Source organism: Lynx rufus, unplaced genomic scaffold, assembly GCF_022079265.1.
Source record: "Lynx rufus isolate CCGP_SWC_20201006 ecotype Redwood Valley unplaced genomic scaffold, mLynRuf1.p SCAF_10, whole genome shotgun sequence".
NCBI classification, from domain to species: domain Eukaryota; kingdom Metazoa; phylum Chordata; class Mammalia; order Carnivora; family Felidae; genus Lynx; species Lynx rufus.
The window spans coordinates 6,898,659-6,925,997 of NW_025814824.1; the positions used below are offsets into that span (position 1 = coordinate 6,898,659).

The 27,339-nt window shown below is 47.8% G+C and overlaps 1 protein-coding gene across 1 annotated transcript in view; it reads right to left on the reverse strand.

Moving 5' to 3' along the window:
* Positions 1 to 7,588: 7,588 nt before the first annotated feature.
* The window catches only part of SLC1A1 (solute carrier family 1 member 1), an 81,356-nt gene continuing 61,605 nt past the window's right edge, over positions 7,589 to 27,339 (reverse strand). The window contains exons 5-12 of the mRNA XM_047097373.1: positions 25,957 to 25,999; positions 24,205 to 24,303; positions 21,068 to 21,252; positions 19,395 to 19,502; positions 17,371 to 17,493; positions 16,514 to 16,708; positions 10,112 to 10,246; positions 7,589 to 8,028 (exon numbers count right to left, since the gene is read on the reverse strand). Of these exons, the coding sequence (XP_046953329.1) occupies positions 7,782 to 8,028; positions 10,112 to 10,246; positions 16,514 to 16,708; positions 17,371 to 17,493; positions 19,395 to 19,502; positions 21,068 to 21,252; positions 24,205 to 24,303; positions 25,957 to 25,999 (1,135 nt within the window). The 3' untranslated portion in view covers positions 7,589 to 7,781. The remainder of the gene's footprint in view (positions 8,029 to 10,111; positions 10,247 to 16,513; positions 16,709 to 17,370; positions 17,494 to 19,394; positions 19,503 to 21,067; positions 21,253 to 24,204; positions 24,304 to 25,956; positions 26,000 to 27,339) is intronic.

Below are 27,339 nucleotides of genomic sequence, written 5' to 3' on the forward strand. Positions count from 1 at the left end.
CACAACCTCCCCTCCTGCAATTCTCAGTTTGTTCTCTATAGTTCAGAGTCTGTTTTATGGTTTGCCTTTCTTTTTTTCCCCTTGTATGTTCATCTGTTTTGGTTCTTAAGTTCCACATATGAGTGAAATCATATATATCTTTCTCTGCCTGACTTATTTCACTTAGCATAATACACTAGCTCCATCCACATTGTCGCAAATGGCAAGATATCATTCTTTTTAAAATCTATTTATTTTTTGAGAGAATGTGTGTGAGCAGGGGAGAAGGGCAGAGGGAGAGAGAGAGAATCTTAAGCAGCATGAAGGAGCCGCGGGGCTCAATCCCACGACCCTGGGGTCATAGCCTGAGCCAAAATCGAGAGTCGGACGCTCAACCGACTGAGCCCCACAGGTGCCCCAAGTTTTATTCTTTTCATGCCTGAGTAATACTCCATTGTATATATATACCTCACATCTTCCTCATCCATTCATCAATTGATGGACATGTGGGCTCTTTACATATTTTTGCTGTGACTGATAGTGCTGCTATAAACATCAGGGTGCACGTGTCCCTTCGAATCAGTGTTTTTGTATCCTTTGGATAGGATTGGTATTCTTTACATGTTTGGTAGAATTCACTAGTGAAGCCATCTAGATCTGGACTTGCCCTTGCTGGGAGGTTTTTGATTACCCTTGCTTTCCATTTGCATGGATTTTTTTTTAGACACTTTGAGGCACCCCCTCAATGGTTAGGAACACAGGCTCTGGAATCTGGTTTGAGTTCCAGCTGTGTGAACTTGGGCAGATCACTTCATCTCTCTGAGCCACAGTTCCCTTATCTGGAAAATGGAAAAGTAGGAAAATAATACCTGCTTGATAGGAGTGTTGAGAAGGATAAATGCCATTAAGCGTGTAAAACATTTAGGAGCGTGCCAGGCACACAGTTCACACTTGGTAAGGGTAAACAATGACTGTAAGTTGTCTTGAAAATTTTAGGCCACTCCAAAGTTGAGTTAGAATTAATACTCTAGCTTCCTGGCCTTCTCTGGCTGTCAGTGTCTGGTCAAGAATGTTGACACTTTGGGGCACCTCAGTTGGTTAAGCATCTGACTCCAGCTCGGGTCATGATCTCACGGCTTGTGGGTTCGAGCCCCGCATCGGGCTCTGTGCTGACAGCTTGGAGCCTGGAGCCTGCTTTGGATTCTGCCTCCCTCTCTCTCTGCCCCTCCCCTGCTCACACTCTCTCTTTCTCTCAAAAACAAACAGAAGTTAAAAACAAAAAAGAATGTCTATACTGGAGCCAGATTGCTGTGTGAGCTCAGTTGTGGTCCCAGGCAAGCGAACATCTTGTAGCAGTTTCCTCGTCTTTAGAAAGGGGGTAACAACACTACCTACTTCATGATGTTGTTGAGGTTAAATGAGTCAACATATGTCAGGTGCTAAGAACGGGGCTTGCCACGCAGTAACTGCTGTGCAAACATCTGTCCAGTAAACAAAAGCGAGCTTCCCGTGTGCTGTTCTCCTGGAGCCCCAACAGCCATCCTAGCTGCACTCATCCTGGCGGGAGAAAACTCCCTTGGTGTCTGTAGCAGCTGGGCCAACATCTTGAAAGAAACTGCACTGTTACTTGACTTTGAATGTCATCTTTATGGAAGGTGATGACACCCAAGAACAGAGTATGTGGCAGGGGCACCTGCGTGGCTCAGCCGCTTTAGCATCCGACTTCGGCTCAGGTTGAGATCTCACAGTTTGAGTTCAAGCCCTGCATCAGGCTCTCTGCTGTTAGCGCAGAACCTGCTTCGGATCCTCTGCCCCCCTTGCCCCCCCCCCCCCCGCCCCTCCCCTGCTCTCTCTCTCACCGTCTCTGTCTCTAAATAATAAATAAGCATAAAAAAAAAAAAAAAGAATCAGGTAGGTGGCTGGCTGCCTGGAATGGTATTCCTGGAATGGTATTCGAGCAAAGTTTTCCTTCTTGCCAGAAAGGCAGACTCCGTATCCTTGCAGCCTGGGTCAGCCTTGTTTGCTTTTCTGGTTTTCTCATGGACTACAGGTGGCATGTTTTTCGCACTGGCCCCTCCTGACCTGGTGAAAGAGCTTTGAGTTTGTGTGTGCTTAATGTGAAGTTGACACATTCTTGTCCGTCTTAACCTTTCTGGCGAAATTAGGAAATGGCGGGGCTAGCGTCTAAACCCGGGGAATTAAAGCCAATTTGCCGTGCTGGGAAGACAAAAAGCCAGGTGTTGGGGGAAGATCAAACTGGCGTTCCTCTTGCTCCTGGTGCTGCTTTATTAATAACTTAGGTATGAGTTACATAGTAGCACTTTTCTGACATGCGACAGGCCCACCCAGGTTCCTAGGACCTGGACGTTTCAGTATCCACCGGTTCATTCTGGAGAAACATTTTCCCCTCCCGGGAGTCTTCGGCTCAGACAAGCCTTGCTGCTGGGCTCTCATTATTCTTGCCGAGCTAATCGGAGGACCTCGGAAACACAAACACTCCTTAAATGAAAATTACGTTTGTATGCTTGGTGGAAGATCAAAGTCATGTTTCAAATGCACGTGCCTTCAGCACTTTGTGAAGAAGGCGGTGCCCCTAAAATGAAACAAAGCCTGTTTGCAATGAAGCAATGGTGCCTTTTCTCCTGCGCCCCCGCTGGGACCAAGCACTCCATTCCTTTCAGTGGGTCTTATCCTCACCCTGGAAAACAGGCCTTTCTCTGCAGGGCCGGGAGGAGATGAGGCAGGACCTCAGACCCTCATTTCTTCCCCTGGCGGCCAGACCTCTGACTGTGAAATTCCCAGAGGAGGCAACTTGCAATTCTCTAAATGCCCTGAAATGAGGGAGGAGGATGCGACGTCCTCATAACCTGGCTGATAGCCGTCCTGAGTCTCAGAGGCACGGCAGCTACCAGAGCCACTAATGTGTCAGGAAAAGTCAGCTGCTTGAGGGAAAATGGGGTGGGGGTGGGGGTGGGGGGCGTGCGTCGTGGGGCGGGGGCTGGGACCCAGACACTACCGCCCAGGAGTTTGGTTGATTCTGTATATTACTTTCAGGACTTCTTTGCCTCCATCTTTTGATAAAGGGCACTTTTCTCCCGAGGTAGTAACACCTGATTGCACTCCCCGAGGCCAGGGCTTGGAGCTCCAGGCTAGCGAGGCCCCCTGGAGATCAGGGAACCGTGTCTAGAGGAGGTCGACGCTTTTCCTTCCCCTTTCCTCCAGCGAGAATAACAAAAGGGATATTGATTTCATCTGGGCTTTGGGGGTTTACTGATACCTGTGCGGAACCTCGTGATACAATTGGCAAAGTGGAGATTTGTAGACGAAACCTGGAGTGTCTCAGTAATCCCAGAGACGTCCTCCAAATCACGCGCGGCCCTGGATTTTCCCAGTGAGAGAAGAAATGGTGCATCAGGGGTGTGGTTAGATCTTAGCGCTTAAGAGTTGTGGCCTCACGTAGAGCAGTGTCCCCAGGCATCTCCCACCCGTGGTCAGTAACTTCATACGCTGAAATGCAGCACCTAATTCAATGTATACAGATCCACATGTTGTTCCCAAAGCTAATTTCACAAGGCCTCCTTCTGGCTTATATTCTATGGCTTTCACTTAAAAGATCTAAGATTGCAGGGAGGGAGGCGTACCTGCCAGCACAGGAGGGGATGTTAAGCCCCGTGTGGGGCCCGGAACAAAGTCTACTTCCGGCAGGTGGGGACAGTTACATGAGATTTATGGACCAAGATGGCAAAAGTGAACTTCACGTTGTACTTTGATTTCAGAACACGTGAAGGGGTGTGCTCTGTGAATGTGCTTCTTAGCCTCACACACGAAGCCCGAGCACTTCAAAGTGTGCTCTGTGTGTCCCACAGAGAAAAGATTGCCAACCATCGTTTTTGCTTAAGCCCCACGTGATTTTTTTTTTTTTTAAGTTATTTTGGGGCTCCTGGGTGGCTTAGTCGGTTAAGCGCCCGACTTCAGCTCAGGTCACGATCTCGCGGTTCGTGAGTTCAAGCCCCACGTCAGGCTCTGGGCTGACAGCTCAGAGCCCGGAGCCTGCTTCAGATTCTGTGTCTCCCTTTCTCTCTACCCCTCCCCCATTCATGCTCTGTCTCTCAAAAATAAATAAACATAAAAAAAATTAAGTTTACTTATTTTGAGGGGAGAGGCGCAGACAGGGAGGGAGGGAAAGAGAGAATCCCAAGCAGGTTCCATGCTGTCAGTGCACAGCCAGACAGGGGTCTCGAACCTACCAACAGTGAGATCATGATCTGAGCAGAAATCAAGAGTTGGACGTTTGACTGAGCCACCCCCCTCCCGCCACATGATCTTTTAGGAAAGAGGCAATATTCTAGGTCTTATACTGTTTAAGTGAAAATGTCCCATTTTCAGAAAGAGCTTTCCCTTTATAGAATGGGGGTTGCTTATTAAGTTTCACTAGGTTGGATTTACTGTTTGTTCTAATAACCCAGGTAAGGCCAAGTGGTGAAAACTATAATTTTCGGTCATGTCAGTTGGATGTCTGTGGGTGACCCATGTAAGTGGGGGACGAGGGTGTACAGGACTTTTTGGCAGGAGGCACTAGCTTTTATGAAACGTTTCATGTGCTACGTGCATTACGTCTATTTTCTCATCTAATGCTTAAAGCAGTCTCACTGGGCTCTGTGATCGCTTGCTGGGCAGTTAGAAAATACAGAATAGTTGCTTGGCAAATTGTGTCTGCTTGGCATCATGTCAAGGCTCTGCATGACCGTTTCCTCTTTCCGTTCCAGACGGGAAGATTCTTAACATCTGCAGAGCCAACACCATTGCCGGCCCACTGCCTGATTATAAGCCAAACACAGTTTTCTCAAGCTATTCTAAGAATGGGGTGTGTTTTTAATAGAGGGCCTCGTCCAATGGTTTGTTGAGAAATAGTCGTTTATTAGAGCTGATAACACCATCCCTCTGTATAGGAGTAGACTTTGGGCAAGAACCAAGTCATTGGGGGTCTTGCTCAAGTACACTTAATCTTCCAAGCAAATCTCTAAGTAATGTGTTGGGTGTTTTTATCTAATGTTGCCTCAAGAAGGAAACTACTCTGGGGCGCCTGGGTGGCGCAGTTGGTTAAGCGTCCGACTTCAGCCAGGTCACGGTCTCGCAGTCCGTGAGTTCGAGCCCCGCGTCAGGCTCTGGGCTGATGGCTCAGAGCCTGGAGCCTGTTTCCGATTCTGTGTCTCCCTCTCTCTCTGCCCCTCCCCCGTTCATGCTCTCTCTCTGTCCCAAAAATAAATAAACGTTGGAAAAAAAAAAAAAAAAGAAGGAAACTACTCTGAATGAGTCTGGCCACAGACTAATGTTTGCAGTGACAAACATTTCTGTGAGACACTGCACTCCCTCAGTAGGGCCTAGGGGGTTGTCCATTTATTTGCTGTCTATCATAGACTACTAGCAAAGGCACCAGCAGAACCCTGTCGTGACTCAGGTTCCGGGCAGGACCTCCCTGAATACAACATTTGTAGTCTATAGTCCCATTTCTGAGGGCAGGAATGGTCCTTCAGTGAAACCAGGTCGCCATCATATTGAGATAAGACTACCTCCCAGTATAGTAATTTCTGGCCAAATCACACCTTCTCCATCTCAGCCATAAAATATGGACGAACTATTTATAATTTATGGCACTGCATTTCAGCCTTATCATCCCCACTGATTCACATGAAGAATCAGATTACTTTTCCTCAAGCCCGGCTTTTTCATTCTTGAGCATAAAGGGTTTTGAAAACAATAATCTGTTTACAATCTGTCTCCACCTTCCCACGCCCCACCTGAGTGAGATAAAAGATAAAGGAAGAACAAGGCAGGGGAAGAAAGAATGACGGAAGTATTTATTGAGACTGAAATGGAACATTGGTTTCTTTTTATGAGTTAACAGCACAGTGTGTTAAGAGGCTGGTTACAAACTCACTCCAAAATTAGGATGACCTACAGTTCACGAACAGCTCTGCCAACTTGAGTGCCTCCAGTCGGAGACAAACGGCCAAGGGGGTAGGACCTCTCGGGCCTGAGATAAGTTATGAATACAGTTGTGTTGATAGTTAGATTTACCTCCAGTGAACACCCCAGGTATTTGCAATTTAAAACGCATGTGCAATCAGTCGCTGGTCCCTATTTGCGGTGTTTACATGACAATCCAGTATCATTCTCTTGTAGATTTCAGGGACAGGTGGTCAACACTGAGCATTTATTTACTTTTCCTGTACCTTTGGGACAGTTTCTGGTTTCTTCGATAGAAAAGCGCAGGCTTAAACTGGCTACTCAATACTGCAGAAACAGGATTATTCTGGATCTCATTGTAAATACAAGTTTTTCTGTTCAGCGTTATTTACAAGATGAGTGCTGAAGCATAGACTTTTTAATAAGCTATCTTCATAAATTAGAAGAATGACAGGACATGGATTTTAATTAAGCAGGGCCAAGGTGACTAGATTAACCAGTTAGGACAATCGTCCCTTCAGGAGGAGACAAGTTTGATACAATGGAAGAATTTCTCTGAACCACAGATACCAACATCTCGTGTTGTGGGGATCAACTCGTGGACTTACTCTGCAAGAATCCAGGGTAAGGACAGTGCTTTTCCGGCCAGGGTGACTTGTTCCATCCACCAAAACCATATTAAAGTACAATTTAGCTGGTAGTTTGCCACTGTTGTTTGGGCCCTGATGGGTACGAAATGGCAAAGAACCGTCATTTTTTGAGTGGGTGTAACTGACCTTGGAAGAATGAAGTCTTCCAGTTGGATAAAAACACATCCAGCCTTAGGTGAGTGACACATCTTCATACTATCTTATATAGAGCCGATATGGATTCCTTCCCAGCAGTAGAGTCTAGAAGTTGTACATGAACGGCCACCTTACCGTATCACCATAATACATGTCTGCTATGAGGCTGGTACACAGACGTGGAACAGACAACACAATTTTTCATTCTCGTGCTCCTGAGAGAGGAGTTGGGATAAGCCCCAAAGCAGATCTGGATTGAAATTGTAGTTATTATTCAAGTACAAGGAGAGCTCTTTATTTCCCATTGACAGTTCAATTCTGATCTCTGTCTGGCAACTTATATGAAAATAATAAATATATACATATCTATATATATATATCTAGCTCTATACTGAACACTGGGTTACTAGTTACCAGTGTTCCAATACAGTACATTGAAAAAAGAACCCTTCTCCCTTCCTGCAACACCCCTCACCCGTCTTGAAACTGTTATTGCAGAACTGTGCTGGTCTGTTTTCCTTCAAAATAGTTTCTTTGACATTGGCTGGAGATGAGTTAAAAACGGACAATTTGGCACATTAAATGGGGGGGGGGCAGCGGTGGTAGTATTTATATGCATTATAATCTATAAAAATGTGAGAAGTCAAAGGAAATCCATGCCAATAGAAAGCTTGAGTAAAAATTTGTAATTAAGGAGTCTTTTTAAAAAAAACCCAAACACTGGACTGCGTATGAGAAAGCAAGTTTTCTTCCACACCCATTACCTAATCCAATAGTTACTACTCTACCTACTTCCAAACTTTCTCATAGAATTTTTACATTGCAGACAATACAGCTTTCCTTTTAATCTGTTTTCTTTTATGGTACCCCACCTGGAGAGCAAAAGCGGTGAATCCAAATATAGAAAATAATCTGGAGGTCTGTGTATCAAATCAAATGTACAATTGGCCATCAGTGTGTTTCTTCTCCTTATTGAATGTTTGAATTTGCTAAGAGATGACCCTCAGGGAGCTGTCCTTCACCGTTCCTGGTCCTATGAAGCCAGGGGTTCTAGAACTGTGAGGTCTGGGTGAATGAGATGCTGTCGGACTTGTCTACCGCAAAGCCTCCGTTGACGTAGGACTTCTTGGTGTCTGAGTTTTCGTTATCCAGTATTGCGGATTCCAAGGCAAAGGGGTTCACGATGTTGACTTCAGATGAAACATCCATTTGCTCCAGTTCCTTCTTGGAGAGCTTCTCCACAATGCCTGTCCCGAACGCATCGCCGAGGACGTTCACCATGGTCCTGAATCGATCCCTGGGGAAGAGAGAGGGGGAGTCAGACAGGAGGCCCAGATTTCATTTCCATTTGCCACCGGAGACAGAAAGGGATCTGGAGCGTTCAGGTACGAATTAAGCAGATGCAGAGAGTGCCATCCTCGTGGCGGGATGGGGGAGGCTTCTCTCCTCACAGGTTCAGGGCAGAAGGTGGCTCATGAAAGTACAGAATGAGTAACCAGGTTCCCTGGGCGTGTGCCCCCAGTAAGTCACAATGGACCCTCGTAAGCCCAGCACCAGTTTCCCCAAATTCCCTCCTCTCCTCCCCAAGAAACGTGAAGAGAGTCTTTACAAATATTTTGGGGGAGCCAAGGGAAGCTCAGAATTGAGTGAGCCTCTGACTCCTAACCTCCGTCTTGGGGCATTTCCCGGATCTGTCTCAGCTAAGGTGAGAGGCCCCTGGGGGTGGTGTTTCTGCCAAAGGGGGAGTGTGTGTGTGTGTGTGTGTGTGTGTGTGTGTGTGTGTGCCTCCAAGTGTTCCTGTGCGTTTGTGTGTCCCTGGTGTAGTCGTTTTTCTGCGCCACCGGGTCCCTCTAGAAGCAAGCCAGCAGGGACACAGGGTCAGAAAACAGAAGTCAGCCGGGGAGCAGCTTTCTCCTTATGACACCCCCAGCCGGCCATAACCCCGAGCTTGGAGAGGACCCTGTGGCAGGAAGGCGCCCTGGTGACAGAACACCGGAGCACTGCTGGTGGGAACTGTGCACGTGAATACTTCTGTGAGAACTACACTTGCGGGACAGACCTCCGCATCTGGGCGCCCTCCTGCGATTCAGAAATGAGGCCATGGAATGAACCAGACCCTGGTATGAACCAACTAGTGTCTTTTTATCCCATGGATCAGACTGGACCTTTGGCTTCTCTGGGTGTCTTGGAAGTGAAGGTCACTGGTTCCAGAAGAATCGAGCAAAGGAGAGAACTACAAACCCACCATGGTCACTAGAAGGAAAACTAGAAGTACTTGCCTCAGGGGTGGTGTATCTTGGCAAGAAAGGGGCCACCTCCGCTGGGGCTTGGGGACACAGCCAGCTGCTGAGCGGGCCCCCATGGCACGCCTTCCTGGGGCAGGAGCCCGGGCCTTCGGGGGCGTGACTGTCTTCACCATCTCAGCTGCTGTTTGCAAACCACACAGTGCCGGACTCCCTGGTAACCCTGGGCTGGTTCTGAGTAATGGCTCAATATGCAGCTACACTTGCCCCTGAGGGCCAGGGGACAGAGCGAGACCAATGCACAAAGCGGGTACCAAGATAAAGCTGGGGGCCAGGCTCGTTCCAACCTGAACCATGGGGGGGGGGGTCACACAAGGCACGACCTTGCCCAGAATTTCTGCTGTGTTCGTCAGCCCTCTGTGCGTGTGTCCATGCACGCACGTGTGCGAGAGAGTTACGATGCAAATGTTCCAAATCATTCTAATCATAAGAAAACCTGCCATTTATTGGGCAAATGCTGCCCACCAGACACTGTTCTAGACACGCTGGTCACATGAACCCACTCAGACCCTGCACAACCTAATGAAATGCACAGAATCTGTCCCATCTCACAGATAACGCAACTGGGCCTCTGAGAAGCTAAGGGACATCCTCGAGGTCAAAAAGGTCTTTCATCCAGCTGGTCTTTCATCCAGCTGGTCTTTCCCCACAGCTCCTACCATGGTCCCTGATGATGCTGAAGATCTCGGGAAGACGGGCTGACTTCAAACCAGGCGCTTCTACACCTATGACGCTGACCCCGGGCCGGGTATAGGCGAGGGTGGCCTATGGGGTTTGGAATGCTTGTGACTCTGTCTTCACCTTATCATTCTGTTGATTTCCTCCCACCACCCATCCTCCAGCATTACCAGGTAAAACAAGCTAATGGAGATCACTGGCCTTTTAAAATCACTGCCGCAAGTTATGAGGAGTTAATTTTTAAGCGCGTTTTATCAGATGGCCTGGCCAGAGGGAAACTGAAGCAGCAACGGATGAATCATGAGGCAGTGGCAGTCTGAGGACAGAATGATGACAGTCTGCAGGGCGGGGAAGCCCGCCTCCCCAGCCGGCAGAGGCAGCGCGTTTATTCCAACTCACAGGAGCCAGTCGACAGCAATGATGAGGGTGACGTCCTCGGCGGGCAGGCCCACGGCACTCAGCACGATCACCATGGTCACCAGGCCGGCCTGCGGCACCCCCGCGGCTCCGATGCTGGCGGCCGTGGCCGTGACACTGCAGCCAAAACACACGAGCCGAAGAGGAGTTAGACACCTGTGTCTCCCTTCAGGGCCCCTGGCCTGGAACCTTTAGTCCCGATGGCTGTTACCGCCCTGTTCCCCCCACATTGGCCGGTCAGGATCTGTTCTCTGCTGAGCATCAGCTCTGCCTCGTTAGGGAGCAGTGGGAGACCGAGAGAAGTCCATCTCCTTCCGCGGGGAGACATGGCAAGTCTCTCTAACAGAAGGAAAAGGAGACGAGCTGCCTGAGCGCGCTCAGAAAATGAGCAAGAGGGCTATTCAAGAGGAAGGCGAGAGTTTTACCACCTGGGGTGTTTGTGGAAGGCATCAGCTACCTATCCGTGCGTCCATCCCCTTCCATAAGCGCCAATTACCTCGCTGCCTGCCTGCCTTTCTCCCTTTGTCCATCTGTTCACCCAGCCAGTCATCAACTGGCATCTCATATGTGCCAGGAATTTACGTTGCCTTGAAGGATGGTCAAAGGGAGGGTGGTCCGGGTGGATGGCAAGGGTATTTCCAGGGAAGACAAAGGAATGAGGCTGTGGTCAAGCACGTTTTATGCACTTTCTTGACATCATGAGACTCTTGGCTTCTGGGAGCTGCCCAATAGGGCACTGAACTGAGAACCAGCCATGATTCCTGTGCAAGATACAAGCGTTTATTCTTGACTGCTCCTTTGGCCAGTGGATGCACTTGCTGCAAAAGGAAGAGGGGTCTGGAACGAGGGGAGGCAGCCAAGTGAACTTCCTTATGACATATTTAAAAAGACCCCTCTTGTGGGGAGCCTGGATGGCTCAGTTGGTTGAGTGTCTGACTTGATTTCAGTTCAGGTCATGATCCCAGGGTCAGGGGATCAAGCCCTGTGTCAGGCTCTGTGCGGCCCATGGAGCCTGCTTAAGATTCTCTCCTTCTCCCCCACTCTGCCCCTCTTCCTTGCTCATGTGCTCTCTCTCTCTCTCTAAAATTAAAAAAAAAAAAAACAAATATTCTAAAAAGATCCCACTTGGGCAGGTAAAATGTGGTGCTAGGGATTCCTCTCTTTGGAATGTGCCGTTTTTTGTCAACAGTATCATCCTTATTTAAGTCTGGTCATTTTGGAGGAAACCATGCCCTGAAAAGTCGCTGAATTTGAATGAGCTTGACGGGACACCCACTGTACTTTCTGGACACATGTTCTCATCCTTAGTCCAAGGAAGCCACTGGGTTGAAAGGGGGAAGATGTAGAAACAGTCCATTTAAACTAGAAGACTCCCTGGGGTGCCTGGGTGGCTCAGTTGGTTAAGCGGCCGACTTCGGCTCAGGTCATGACCTCGTGGTCTGTGAGTTCGAGCCCCGAGTCAGGCTCCATGCTGACAGCTCAGAGCCTGGAGCCTGCTTTGGATTCTGGATCTCCCTCTCTCTGCCCCTCCCCTGTTCACGCTCTCTCTCTCTCTCTCTCAAAAAAAAAAAAAAAAAAAACAAACAGTACGGGGCACCTGGGTGGCTCAGTCGGTTGAGTGTCCGACTTCAGTTCAGGTCATGATCTTGCGGTTCGTGAGTTCGAGCCCCGCGTCAGGCTCTGTGCTGACGGCTCAGTTCGAGGGTAAGGTCAAACACAGGCCAGCATTCTTTGACAGGTGTGTTTTCCTCCAGGGGCTGTGGCCACCAATTTACAGTAAATTAGAGATTTCTGGGGCTGTCCCAATTCCTCTAAAAGTTTCAGGTCTACATAATCCTTTAGATCTTTTCTGACTTAAGTACTCTTTGGAAAACCCAAGTTTATGTCAACGCTGGTTGAAAATATTTAAAGTGAATATATCGGTGGGCTCAAAACCCGCCTGGTCAAAGAAAACTCTGCCCTTGAGCCTTGACCTTGCTTCCTAAACTTTGGCCATTTGACTTGGCTTTGGTCTGAGACTGGGAATTATAAATCTTCAGATGGGGTAAAAAATATAAAAACGTATTCCTTCGGCTTGAATATATTCTACTTTGACTTTAAAGGGTTTTCACAGAAGAACACACAATAACCATCAGTAGAAAGTACTTTCCTAGCATTGATCTAGTTTTTGGACCGGCACTTAGGTCTCCAGACAGGCGGGGTCTGGGGTGTGAACTGAAGCCAGCACGCGTTTTAGCGTCAAGAAGACCTGGCTCTGGGGGGCCTGGTGGCTCAGTCGGTTGAGCGTCTGACTTCAGCTCAGGTCATGATCTCACGGTTCATGGGTTTGAGCTCTGCTCTGGGCTCTGTGCTGACAGCCCAGAGCCTGCTTCGGATTCTCCCTCTCTCTCTGGCCCTCCCCCACACCCCTCAAAAATAAATAAACATTAAAAAACAACAAGACCCGCCTCAGCTGTTTTCACTCACAGCATGTCCTTAGGCAAGTTCCCTCCGGATATCAGTTCTTGCCCGGAGGATGGGGAGACTGTCTCCCTTGCAGGGCTCCAAGAAGATTAAATGAGGTAATATAGGAAGGGCATCCAGTATGAGCACCAGGATGTAGCAGATGCTTAAAAACTGAAGGCATCTCTGGGGCCCCTGGGTGGCTCGGTTGTGTGTCAGACTCTTGATTTCAGCTCAGGTCATGATCCCAGGTTTGTGGGACTGGGATCGAGCTGAGTGTGGAGCCTGCCTGGAGCCCTCTCTCTCTGCACGCCCCCCGCCCCCCCGCCCTTGCTCACACACACTCTAAGATAAAAAAAAAAACCAATGCCATTTCTGCTGTTTAGCTGCCATCAGTATTCCTATTACTGCTAACACAAAACAATCACTATTATTGCCCCTATGGCTCCTTTTCCCCTCTGAGCTCTTTGAAGGCCCCAAATCCAGTAATTCTCTTCTGTTACAAGAATATTTGCCCCATCTTCAATCAGCTATAACCTTTGATTAGTGAATATTATGATAAAACCACAAAAGGGTTTGTCTTGGGCGGATGGTGCCTATGTTTCCTCGATGTTCAGCCCAAAAGGACCACAGAAAAGAGATGAATTACGGGATCTCTTTAACCGTCAGCCACATGAGCCACAACTGTAACTTGTCAAGGGAAAAATCATGTTTCTTATTTCATTCTGTCCCAGGCAGAGCCAGAGAGGATTTTAAATTTTAGGTCAATGATTACTCTAGGCTTCACAGTTGTGGTTGTTGGCTATGGGCCGGTAGTTACTTATCAGCAATTCTGTCTGAAGAATACAAGGGACACATGGCTGGCTCAGTCAGTGGAGCGTGTGACTCTTGATCTGGGGGGTCGTGAGTTCAAGCCCCATGTTGGATATGGAGATTATTTACAAATGAAATCTCAAAAAAACCCACACACAACACTAGAGCAGGGCAAGAGGTTTTGATGTGAATTATTTAGCCTCTAGGCCCAAAGTTTACTTCTCTAGCAGTCAATTTAAAAAAAAAAAAAACAAGGTTAGAAATATCTAGGAAATGTTAAGACTGAGGGGGTGTGTGGACTTCATCACAAAGTGGCAAATGCCCAAAAGAACGGGCGCCTCTTGCGACCACTGCTTGGAAATCAGTCCAATGCAGACTGGGTGCCACAGGCCAGGACGAGGGAGTTGGGAAAGTCTGCTGGGAATGGCCAAAGTCACAACCACTGGACCACGGGTGGCTGCGGAGCTTTCTCAGACGTGACTCAAGGTTTCAATTTTATCGCACTCATTGCTGTTCCAACCACAGGACTTCACTCTAGCTCTTGGGCTCAAGCTTCTTAAGCCTCGGACACTTTTTACAGGCCAGGCAGCATCGGTATTGCCTCCAGCTGATGTGCCAAATGGTCCACTTTGTACTGGTCTTCAGTTAACGTCGAGCAAATGGCAATAAATACTCTATGCTTTAGGGCTGGGGAAAATTTAAAAATATACTGTATTAGGGGCACCTGGGTGGCTCAGTCAGTTAAGCGTCCACTTCGGCTCAGGTCATGATCTCGCGGTTCGTGGGTTCGAGCCCCGCATCAGGCTCTGTGCTGACAGCTCAGAGCCTGGAGCCTGCTTTGGATTCTGTGTCTCCCTCTGTCTCTGCCCTTCCCCAGCTCACACTCTGTCTCTCTCAAAAATAAATAAACATTAAAAAAAAATACCGTATAAGAACATTCTCGGAACTTATTTTATGCCTGGAGTTTATGCCTGTGCCAAGTGCTGGGGTTGCAGCAGTGAGTTAACTCGGCAAGGTCAGAGTCCACCTCGCGTAGGGACCCGGTTTAGTTGGAAACTCCCACTGTACACTTCATAAAAGTCTCTAGATTAACTTTCAACCCAATCCACCCCTTCCAAGCAGCGCAGTCCGGCAAAATTTTCCATAATGGCGGAACTTATTTCTATACTGATGGAACCTTCTGTGTCTGTTCCGTCCAACCTGTGTGTGTGTGGCTAGTGGCTACCATCTTGAATGGTGTTGTCTCAGAGAATCAACTATGGAAAAATTCACAAGTGGCATTTGCAGTATCTACTTGAGCAGACAATATCGGTCTTCACCTGAGTAGAATTCTCTGCTTGGAAATCTCTCCTCTCTAGGTTTCGGGGCAAGATTTGTGGCTCTCCTACCTTTATTCTTTTTTAAAATTTTTTCTTTTTTTTTTAAATGTTCATTTATCTCCGAGGGAGGGAGAAAGGGAGGGAGAGACAGAGTGTGAGCAGGGGAGGGGCAGAGATAGAGGGAGACACAGAATCCAAAGCAGGCTCCAGGCTCTGAGCTGTCAGCACAGAGCCCGATGCGGGGCTTGAACTCATGAACTGCGAGACATGACCTGAGCAGAAGTCAGAAGTTTAACCAACTGAGCCACCCAGGTGCCCCTCTCCTCCTCCCTTTCTGTTCCTTCTTGGTCTCCCTCTTGGTTCTGCCCTCTCTGCCTGCCTCTAATATGAGGATTTTCTAGGGCTCGGTCCTTAGTCCTTCTCTTTTCTGCACAAACCTTCCCTATGTAATGCCCTCCTAACCGTCTCAACATCTCCTGAGGGCTCACTACATATACACCATTCTAAGCATTTTGTATGCACTGACTTAATTACCACCACTTGCATAAAATGTAGGTACTCTTATTATCCTCATTTTATAGGTGAGGAAATAGAAGCTTAGAGAATTCAAGTAACTTGGCCAAGGTCACAGCTAATCATGGTGAAGCTGAGACTCGAACACGGATGACTGACTCACTCGTGACCCATGTGCTTGGTGACCACCCTCCAGCTGATGAGTCCAACTTCCTTATCTGAAGTCAAGACCACATTTCTCACTGCAGAGTTCTACCTGGATGTCTTAAAGGCATTTCAAATTCAACGTGACAAACAGCATAAGCTCTTTATCTTCCCACCGACACTTCTCTTCCACTAGTGCTTGTTCTGGTGAGCGCCATTCGTCAGTCCAGAAGCATCCACCAACCCTGGAGGTCATCCTAACCTTCCCCCGTCCCTCACTCTGAATCCACTGATGCTCCTTGAATTTGGAAGCCCTTCTCCATCCCCAGGGCCAGTGCCTGGATGGAGGCCTTTTAATTCCTTACTTGGACTCCTGTGGTGGTCTCCTAGCTAGTCCTCCAGCTAACTCCTGTCCATCCACCCAGTCTACCCACCATATCACAAAGTTAGCTTTTAAAAATGCAAATCTGCCCATATTATGAATGACTGAGCCCCTCCATGAGCGCCTCTCACAAAGCCTTTCATGAGATGATCCCTGTCCACTCGTTTCTCTGTGTTCTCCACATTGTTCTCTTTATGTAGCCACATCCAATAGTCTGAACTCTGTAACTAGGCCATGGTTACATCACGAACCCCTGTACATGCTAGTCCTTTTATCCCAAGTGCTCTTAGGTTCCTTCTACTAAATTCTTACTCCTCTTCTAAGACTTAGCTAAGCTTTTTCCTCTTCCAGGAAGCCTCTCCTCACCTTCCCTTCCTTCTTTGGTGCCTTCTGTGTCCCCTCAGACCTCCACTAGAGCCCTTATCACACCACTCAGCATTTATTTAGATATCTATCTCCCTTACCTACTGGGGACCCCCTGAAAGCAGGGCCTGGCCCTTATTCAATCTTGAATCCTTGGCACCTACTGTGTGCCTAGCACCTAGTGGGTGCACTGAACTGAGAACAGTGATACCTTTGGGTATTCAGACCCTGAAGCAGAAACCTTCCACACCACGATTCCACTTCTGGTAACGTGTTTAATCTTGGGAAGGGACTTTAGACCAAGAAAATCAATCCACCAGTGGACCATTCGTGAGCTCCCTTCAGATGACTTTCACCTGCCACAATTCCAGTAACAGAAATGAAAGTAAGTGTGGCCTCGCGCCCTACCTGATAGTGATGATCTGCCCGATGCCCAAGTCCAGGTCATTCAACTGTGCGATAAACACAGCCGCCACCGCTTCGTAGAGCGCAGTCCCATCCATGTTGATGGTAGCCCCGACGGGCAGCACAAACCTAGTGATCCTCTTGTCCACCTGGTTCTTTTCTTCGGCACAGCGGAAAGTGACAGGCAGTGTGGCCGAACTGTGTGATAAAAAGAGAAAGGGGTCGGGGCGCCTGGGTGGCTTAGTCGGTTGAGCGTCCGACTTCGGCTCAGGTCACGATCTCACGGTCTCACGGTTTGTGAGTTTGAGTCCCGTGTTGGGCTCTGTGCTGACAGCTCAGAGCCTGGAGCCTGCTTTGGATTCTGTGTCTGCCTCTCTCTCTACTCCTGCCCTGTTCACACTCTCTCTCTCTCAAAAATAAACAAACATTAAAAAAAATTAAAAAAAGAGAGAAAGGAACGTATGGTCTAGGAATGCTGGTGCTCAATCCCTGCCTGAAGAGACGCTTCTATTCCCGAAACTAAACCAAGAGCCCAAGGCATGCTGGCACTCTGGGCAGGTCCACGAGTGGGAACGTGCTGTGTCCGCCATTCTCGGAGTTACACCATAACCCCCTTCTGGGCTGCAGGCCATGCCACGAAGGCAGGGAATATGCAGTAGCGTGAAGCAATATGCTCCAGGATGCGCAGGGGGAGAAGACAGACGTCCTTCCTGGAGTTAAAGCTAGCTACAGAAGCACAAGCTGTGGCCGGTGCTTGGTCAGCTTCACAAGTGGCCCGTACAGCTCTCAGCCGCAGCCAGTAAGAGCTGATTAGTCTCTGCAGCCCAGAGACTTCCTCCAGACACTCCTCGTACATTTACCTGGAAGAGATCATGAGAGCCGTCAGAAGAGCCTGGGCCATTCCCATGGCGAACCGGAAAGGGTTCTTCCGAACGACTATGAAATAGATCAGCGGGAGAATGACGATGGAGTGGATTGCCAGCCTGGAAACAAGTCAAAGAAGCAGGTTCTTAGATGACACCACCTCCTCATATTCATCCTTTTTTTCAAACAGCTTTTTTACTCATGATCTGTCATTTGATTTTCATTATGACCCAAAAGAAAATCAGAGGTAGGGCAGGTCTCCATTCCGGCAGTGAGGGTGAGGACATTCACTCAGCAAACGAAGTATCTTGTCAAAGTCGGCGGTGAAGCCAGTAGCTGAACCCACATTTCAGAGCTCACACAACACTTACATCATGCCGCCAAGCTTTGTACACGCTATTTCTGCCAACAGGTGCTAAAATGCTTTCACCTGCTGCTGCTGCTGAATTCTTATCCCTCCTCTAAGATTCAGCAAAAGGTCCCCCTCCTCCAGGAAGCCTTCCTTTACCTTCCCAGGTTGGGCAGACCCTCTCCTCTGTTGTAGGTCTGTGGCTCTGCACAAACCTCTACCATACGCCCTTATCATAGCACTCAGCCCGCCTGTTCCCTGGACCACTGCTGTCCTGCCGGATGGTGCCCACCATCTAGTAGGCCAGGCAGGCTGTGGTGAGGAGGAAGTCCCTGCTCTCCTCCAGTCATCCTGGTGGAGTCTCCTTCCACCTACTTCAGGACTGACCCTCTTTTCTTTGTTATTCTTGCCTTCCAAAACTATTCCTTATTTCACACTGAGATAGATAGGTCACACAAAACAGGGGGCTTAAAAAAATGAGACCAATCCAGCAGATGCCATATAGTGTCCACGTAAAGGGTTTACAGATCAGTTATTCAAAGCTGAAACAATAAGAAATGATCATTGTTAATACAGATCCTGAAGGTCCATCTTGAGGGTCTTCACATAGAGCTTGTGGCTAAGAACTATGAGAAGCTGAGTTTTCTGTTAAAAACCAAGGTAGGGCAAGAGAACAGAAACCAGAACTGTGTTAGAAAATGGCTCAGTATAATAAAACTCGGCCAAATGACTGCCTGGACCCAGGCCCTGTCCTCGAGAAGGGTAGATGGCCCTGCTGCCTTACCACTGGGGCCCTGAGATTTGACAATGGCCCTCACACTGGAGGAACCCAGACTTCTTCTTGCTGGCTGACAGGGCGGTGCTTTTGGTAAAGACAGATAAGCTCCCCAGTGCACCTGCCTTCCAGCGGGTGAGCTCATTGCTCAAGTTGGGCGTCTGGGGGCTACTGACCTGTGCGAGTCAAACTGATGATACTTATTCATTCCCTTGGTCCGGGTTTCTTAACACCTGTGACGAATCCTGTCCCTGCTACATATCTGGGGCCAGCATTCCTAACTTAACCACCATACCTGCCCTTAAGGAGCCAATGACTGGGCTGCAATAAATATGCAAACGACCTGTCCCCTGCTGCCTTCCAGCTTTTACACAGTTCCTCCCAGCTGGAAGAGTTTCCCAGAATGCTCCCTGACACTTGGATGATGCATGGTGTGGCAGTGGTGCCCGGCCCCACCTGCAGGGCTGGGACCAACCAGCCATCCATTCCGACTGGCTCAAGTCTCCTTCCACCTAGGCCCTGCCTAATGTCTTTCTTGGGGTTGGGGTACCTGTGGGCCATTCCTACTAGTTTGGTGAGTTTCCATCCTTGAAGAAGTGAACGCCAAGAGAGACTACCAGTGGGTCTTGCTCATTTTAAAAAATGATTTTAACACAACTAATAAAGGCAGCAACAAACCATGGTCCAGGCTGTTCTGCCGAGATCTGGCAAGTAGCACAGTGGGATCCTCCTCCAGTACAGCTGTTAAAGGGCAGCCCTCCTCCCCCTGCTCTCTTATCTCTCAACCATCTTTCCCTGCACAGGGGAGAAGCCAATTTTAACAAAAAGGCAGCTTCTCGGCACCAGTCCGTTGGCCCAAAAGAAGTTGGCTGCTTCCTCCCTGGAGTCGGACGTACCCACTCAGGACGGTGGCCATGTAAAGGCCCAGCTTGCGGAATATTTCCCAGTCTTCAACCTCTATGATCTTCCCGGCAATCAGGAACAAAATGCCAAGTGGCATGTAACTAGAAAGCAAGCATAGCAAAGACACTTCTGTCATCTGGTGTCTTTTCAAGGTGGGATCGCTGGGGAGGAAACGGGCCAGGGCACGCACCCTGGCCTGGCACGTGTGCTCATCTGGGAAGCACACCTGCTACACGATAAAGCCAAGGTTTCGGCCTCAGGCCCTGGTGGACCCCTGGCGCCAGGTTTCGGCACCCGCACATGTGTCTTAAATCCTACCCACCTCAGCCACCCTAGATGAGCAGACTCGGCAAGAACGTGTGGTTAAATGAGTGCATAGCCCATGCCTCACTCCCGGTACACATACGTCCTGCTAACAGTCACAACGGCAGATCTCGTTTTTGCCTGATCCCCCATATATGGCCCCCATGCTCTTCCTGGCCTCAGTCATCTTGTTCCCCAGGAGGTAGTGTCAGCCACAGAGCAGTATGATTAGTAGTAGAAGTGGTCAGAACAGCCCTGTTTGCAGAGCTCTCATTACGTGCCTTGTATTGGGTTAAGTATTTGACGTGCATCATTTCCCTTGATGCACTTCTCCCAAATCGAGGGGCAGATTTCTATTATCCTTTTTTGCAGATGATGAAGGTGAGGTTCAGCGGGAGTAAGTGGCTGAAATCACGAAACCCTCTGAGTCACTGTCACTGTCTACACTTCAGAGTACATAATGTTGAAACAACTCAATATAAGTGGGGCAGGGATCACCTAGAAAAGTTGGAGTTTGGCATCTCCAGGGACAGGGTGATGCCACTGGTATGCTGACCCAAATGGTAGTTTTCATCTGGATGGATTAGGGCCTGTGCTGTACCAGTAGCAAGAATTTTGAACATCACTTATGCACGGGGCCTAACAAGGAAAGCACCTTGTGTTGTGATGTGCAAAGAACCCTTTCAAATCTTTAATTAAAGAAAAATTTTAAAAATATTTATTCTTGAGAGAGAGAGAGAGAGAGAGAGACAGAGTGTGAGTGGGAGAGGGTCAGGGAGAGAGGGAAACACAGAATCCAAAGCAGGCTGTCAGCACAGAGCCTGATGCGGGGCTCTAACCCACAAACTATGAGATCATGACCTGAGCTGAAGCTGGACACTTAACTGAGCCATCCAGGCGCCCCTCAAATCCTTAATTTAAGAGTTATTTCTTAGAGGGACGCCTGGGTGGCTCAATTGGTTAAGCATCTGACTGTTGATTTCAGCTCAGGTCATGATCTCACGGTTTGTGAGTTCGAGCCCCATGTGGGGCCCTGTGCTGACAGCATGGAGCCTGCTTGGGATTCCCTCTCTCCCTCTCTTCCCCACCCTCACTCTCTCTCTCTGAAAATAAATTAATTAAAGAAGAGTTATTTTCTTAGGTGAATGCTGGTTGGGTGTAAGACGATCAAGGGCTTTGCCAGAAAAGACAATAGCTAAAACCTAGATTCTTGTTAGTGAACTAACTCCTATGTAATACGCATAGTTACTGAATGCTCTAGTGTCTTGATATTCTGTGTTCACCCTTCCTAGGCATCTTTACTCCAATTTTGAGGGGGCAACTGTCAGGAGAAGCAGGATGGCATTAACAGGCATCTGCTCACCACATAATGATCTGGACGATTTTCATGGTTGCATCACTCAGAGCAGTGAAGAAATCCACCAGAATCTGTCCTTTCTCTCCCATTTTTCCAATGACAAGTCCAAAGACGAGGCAAAAGACAATCAAGCCCAGGACGTTTATGCCGTCTGAATACATGCCTACGACTTTGTATTCCTTTGTTTTGTTCTGTGGGTCAAAACCAAGAGAATATATGGATGCGTGATTAGAATGCTGTTGGAAAGCAGAGGCCCCGAAATGGAAAGATACCACGGCCATACCTACTAAACTAGTGATCCACCAGTCAAAGGCCACCATACTTGGGGACAAAAAGAAAAAAAAAAACAACCCAAGTTTTTACTGCCCCCACCATCTGCCGCTGAACTTTAAAGTGATTTTTTTTTCTCTTTCTCTCTCAAAAAATCCAAACTTTAAGATTTCTTTTTAAGATGTCTTATTCTGGGATGTCTTATATTAAAAAAATTTTTTTTAATGTTTATTCATTTTTTAGAGAGAGAGAGGCAAACAGAGCACAACCGGGGGAGGGGCAGAGAGAGAGGGAGACAGAATCTGAAGCAGGCTCCAGGCTCTGAGCTGTCAGCATGGAGCCTCATGTGGGGCTCGAACCAACTGGGATATCTTACATTTTTAATAAGAACTGTAGATTTGAGGTGCTTTTCAGGGTTATTCTAACTACTAGCTACATTTGGAGTCTGTGTGAAAAAGAGAGGAATTAGTAATGCAGGAACTGCAAAATATTTAACAGGGTGAACATTTTTAGGACATTTTACTATCTGTTGTATCATGATAGTAAAACACAGGCGCATTCTTTACCGCCTCTGATCCTGGATGACCAACGGGATTGTAGAGATATAAATATTAACCAAATACCAGCTACTATAAGCCATTTCGTTATCTTATCCTGAGTAAGAACAGCATGAGATATGCTGAGACACAACCTCATCTGAGTGGTGCAGCATGAGATTTCACTGAGAGATTTCACAGGGAGATAACATGATCTGAGTGCCGCAAGCCAGGTTTATAATGTATCATATATGGTTCATAAGTTACTGGGGTGCCATTTTTTACTTATCATCTGATATGCTCAAACTCATATTTATCGAGCAGCTAGAGTGTGCTGACTGCATTGGTGACTTAGAAGTCTTAAAATACAGCTAGACAGATAAGATTAACCGTGAGAAAAACAAACCAATGGTATCGGGAGGGTGTGTAATTGCCCGGTCAAGTTACAGGCCTTGGGTGGAGACTGACTGGGGGCACCGGAGGTTAGGGAAAGCTAAGCCTGAGCAGTAGGGGCAGCCAAGAGATGAAGGCCAACACCAGAAACACGGCATAAGCAGAGGCCAAAGTCATCCCCAGGCCGCTGCACCCTGCCTGGAGAATTCCACTCATCCTTTATGGCCCCCAAACTAATTTAAGCCTCTCTGTTGAAAGCCCTGGAGTAAGCAAGCACCCTGTCCTTCCCTATTGCAATACTCATCACTCGTCACATGAGGGCACAAGCCATGTCTGTCTTTGTACCACTGTCATCCCAATGCCCAGCAGGGCCTGGCTCACAGGGAGTGCTCAAAAAAATCTTTTCGGAACCACGTGGAAAGGCAGGAATAAGGAGTAACTGAGGAGGTGGGTCTGGATGGGAAAGAGAAAAGGCCACTGGGAAGGGAGCCGGGAAACCAGGGAGGAGCCCGGCCATGGAGGGCCACAGAGCCAGTCGGAGGACTTAATGTTTCCTGCAGCAGGAAGCTGGAGCCAACCGTGGTCTCTCTGATTTGAACCAAGTCTACCAAACATTTCTTTCTTCCCTAAATCGTTCCCTTCTGGGTGGGGGCAGAGAACGCTCAGCAGAGACCTTCTTTAGGACTACAGATTTACTGCTTCGGGCCCACACAGTCTCATCTCCAAAGCTGAAATGCCGACCGCTCTCAAAACCTAATGGATTTTATTCATAATTGGATGGCAAACTCCTGGTGGCAGAACTGAGGTGAGGCTGCTTGTGGTTTATTCCTCTTTACCTGGTAGGGCATTCTGCTGCAGGCATACTGACGTCCTCTGTCCTGGAGAGGGTGCTTCCCAACCCCACTGAATTGAGTTGCATGACACACAGTGCCTGCGCTGCATGGCCCGTCGAGAGTGGAAAACTCCGAACCCCGAATCACATCTGGGCGGAGAGTTTTGGAGAAGCAACGTGGCCTTGTATTCCATATTTAGGTGGTCTTGCAACTCTAAAGCAAGAGGTGCCCAACTCAACTCAATGGAGTAGTGGAGGGTGTAGACGCAATGGGGCTCACCCTCTTCTCTGGGTGGTTCAGATGCTTCTCGTAATGCCTGGTGGTTATGTTTTACAAAGTGCCACCCACCAACATTGAGTTAGCAAATACTGAATCCTTGCTCCCAGGGGAAATACAAGGTCAGGTTCTGGGGAACCAGGGTTCACAACATTTTCATCAGATAATCAGCATATAACCTTGCTGTAGGTGTGTTTCTGTTCAGAAACACATGAATATGTAATGTGTATTACTGAGTCATTAACACTGAAGTCACAACCGATACCCTCGGCCTGAATGAAGCTGATCTAACACACATATAATTTTCCATACGGGACACTACAGCCTTCTCGCCCTCAGAACCACCGACAACACTGCAACATTATGCTTGGGGGATGTTTTAAACAGTAAAATCACCATGAAAAAGCACAGAGACATGAAAAATGTGGCATAAACATGCTACTCAAAGGACACTTGTTTACAATGAGAGCTGAAACAAGAACGCAGAGCTTGGGGTGCCTGGATGGCTCCGTTGGTGGAGCATGTGACTCTTGATTTCAGGGTTGTGAGTTCAAGCCCCACATTGGGTGTGGAGCCTATTAAAAAAAAAAAAAAAAAGGGCTTAGCCTTGTTTAGCCTCAGAGGGCCATGTGTGCATTGGGCGACTTAAACTTTTCACCGCTCTTTGTCCGCAAATGACGTGAGAGCGTTGTGTTGATTCTGGGGTGGCAAACACATTTTAGTGAGAAGACGAATTCGCAAGTAATGAGGACAGACTGTATCTCCGTCTCCTGCTTGCTCCATGACTCAGCGCCTGCCTGGGGGGGGGGGGGAAGGGGCACGGGCAACAAGGTACCTTGGAAATGGCAGTTGTCATGATGGCTGTGACAGATGCTTGGGTGATGTTCATCCCGGGCTCACTGGGAATATTCACTTCTTCACGCTTGGTTTTATACTGCACATTGGAGGGGGAAAAAAGACCAAAGAAACAAACAAAGTAAGAGTTTTTCAAGCACCTGAGTCTAAACGATGGGAATATATGACTCTGGCTAACTGAGTGCCACTGAAGCCTTCTGTCTCTGTCACCTCTCTCGGTTGCAGATTTTGATAGTACCTCCCATGAGGCTTGGCAAGCCAAAATGAGACCATAAAATCCAAACCTTGATTCCCATGGCCACCATTCAGTGATGTCAGAATATTGTCTTTCATAGTAAAAGATTAACAGGGCGACGATGGGAAAGTTTGGGTTGTTGTTTTCTTAAATGTTTATTTATTTTTGAGAGAGACAGAGCATGAGCAGGGGAGGGGCAGAGAGAGAGGGAGACACAATGTGAAGCAGGTTCCAGGCTCTGAGCTGTCAGCACAGAGCCCGATGCAGGGGCTGGAGCATACAAACAGAGAGATCATGACCTGAGCCAAAGCGGGAAGCTTAACTGACTCAGCCACCCAGGTGCCCCGAAAGTACAGGTTTTATTTGGAGGTGCTTTGACAGACAGACTCTTACAGCGATCTTATCAATCATTTTCTTTCTATTTGTTTATTCATTTCTCATTTTTAATCTGGGAGGAACACCTCATTACTTGGGTAACTGTAGTCACCCTGACTTTAATAAACGTCAAGAAGTAGATGGTTGTTCCAGCAGCAACAGTCCCTTTAGGGCCAGTCCATGAGTGAGATTTCTGTTGAATTCCCTTCCTTCGGCTCTGTTTGGTCCTGCAAGGCTTCAGCAGAGAGGTTTAAGAAAGAGCTAGTATACCACAACACCAGGCATAAATGTCACTCATTCGAGGCACTGCCAACATCAAGAACCTTACAAATGACCACTGTGGCTGAGCCGCAAAGGCACCCTTGAAATAGAGGTGGTTCTGTGCCTCTTGGAGGTCGGCAGGGGGCAACTTCATTGCCATTTTTGTTGGTACACACAGAGGTCTCTGTTCATGTAATTTATGTAAATGAATTCGGCAGTTTGTGATAGACTCAGCTGTCTTAAGTGCACAGATAAACAAGAGAAAAGGGCTGTAAGGAAATGGGAGTGAAGAGATTGTTCAACTTTCCTAGAGAAAAAAAATCACGGCTTTGTTACATCGCCAGGAGCCGGAGGGTCAGCAATGGGTGCGTAGTGATTAAGGAAAAGACTGAACACCGGGAACACCCAGTGTTCACCCAAAAGATTGAACACGTGTGGGTTAGATACCGCTCTCCCAACATGAGGGAGAAAGGAACAGGGAGTCGGAGGGTTTTTTAGTGCCTGCATCTGGAGACAGTCTAAGCGTCTCCACAAATATCACGTGGTTCTCAAAAACACAGGCACAAGAGCCCACGTTTTTAAACACTCTTTGTTCGACAGGTTCCTGATGGCTTCATCTGAGCTCTCTTGGAGACAAGAATGTGTCACGGAAAGGGAGCAGCGGGGTCAGTAACAACAGGGACTTCTCTGGGATCCGAAGCCCAGAGGCACCTGCGATTTGCTCCACATTCACACTCGAGGGTGGGTTTCCTGCCATTTTTGATGTGCTCATTCCACTTCCTGGGTCACAGCAGGGAACAACGATTCTAATCAGTAAAACAAAGAGTACAGCAATCTGAAGGCAAAAGTCGTTATTCTTACCTGCTGAAAACAGGCTTGGACAAGGTTCTCCGGAAACATATTCCTGTTGGAGACATGAAAAACAGTGTCACGTTACAGTACAAGTGTTTTGTTATTGTCACACCCAACGCACGGGTGAAGGTGAGCAGAATATAGAATCAGTACTCTGGTTCCTCTTCTGGTTTCTCCTTTGCAAAATACTTCCTTGTTAAGATTTTTTCCCCCGCTGAGCTTCAACCGAGTCTAGAAAGTTCTCTCACACAACCATCACTCAGCTGAGTCACTGAGTAATTGGTACGCTCGCTGTCCTCGGTGAAACAATGCATTGGCAGGTGGACACTCCCAGTCAAGAGACTCCTTTAATATTCTGTACGCTTCTGTTTTCATTGACGAGAAAGTATGCCTACCGAGAGTCCGTGGCATCTGTTCCCAAATTCTTTATGCCAAATGAGAATATCAGCATAATGACTGAATTAAAAATGATGTGAGTCAGTGAAATGGCAGTGAGATGGACGGTGTTGTTTCTCATCAAAACTAAACTCAGTGCTTGGAAACTCAACCGAAGCCAGTGACTAAAATTTCTGTGGGTAAATTAGGTAAGGGGCGTCCACAGAAACGGAAAGAAAAACTGGCAGGATGTGGTACTCAGCTTTCTTTATAGTTTCTAAGGATTTTGTTGTTTACTTCGTGAAAACTGAACCTGGAAATTGTACACCATGCCTTTACAAGCACAACAGGTGCAAGAAAATTGATACAGAATCACAATCAACTGACACGCTCAAAGAAAAGATTTTGGCCCTACGTCAAAAACTGGCAAATAAACACATTTAAATTTTGTGTCCACAAAATATGTAATGTGTACCTGTGTCATTTTTTAATGATCCTCTGCTCTGCTATCTTAAAAGTAACTGACCAATTCCCAGCCCTGATTGCTTCTGAGAAGAGGGCTTCTCCGGTGCAATTAAAAATGTATTTCTTGGGGCGCCTGGATGGCTCAGTCGGTTAAGCGTCCGACTTCAGCTCAGGTCATGATCTTGCGGTTCATGGGTTTGAGACCCTTGTTGGGCTCTGTGCTGACAGCTCAGAGCCAGGAGCCTGCTTTGGATTCTGTGTCTCCCTCTCTCTCTGCCCCTCCCCTGCTCACACTCTGTCGCTCTCTCTTGAAAATAAATGTTAAAAAAAAAATTAAAAAAGAAGGTATTTCTTCAAGTGTGCTTCAGAGCTGACCCCCCAACGCAGCCCAGCATCTTAGTGCAATAAGTGTATTTTCTGCTTCTCTGTCCATCCTAAATCCTGACAGAGGAGACTCTCTTCCCACTCTTGGAACCATGGCTTGGCGAGCAGGACTGGCTATGCAATTTTGAGGTCCAGGGCAAAATGAAAACACGCAATGATTCAAAAACT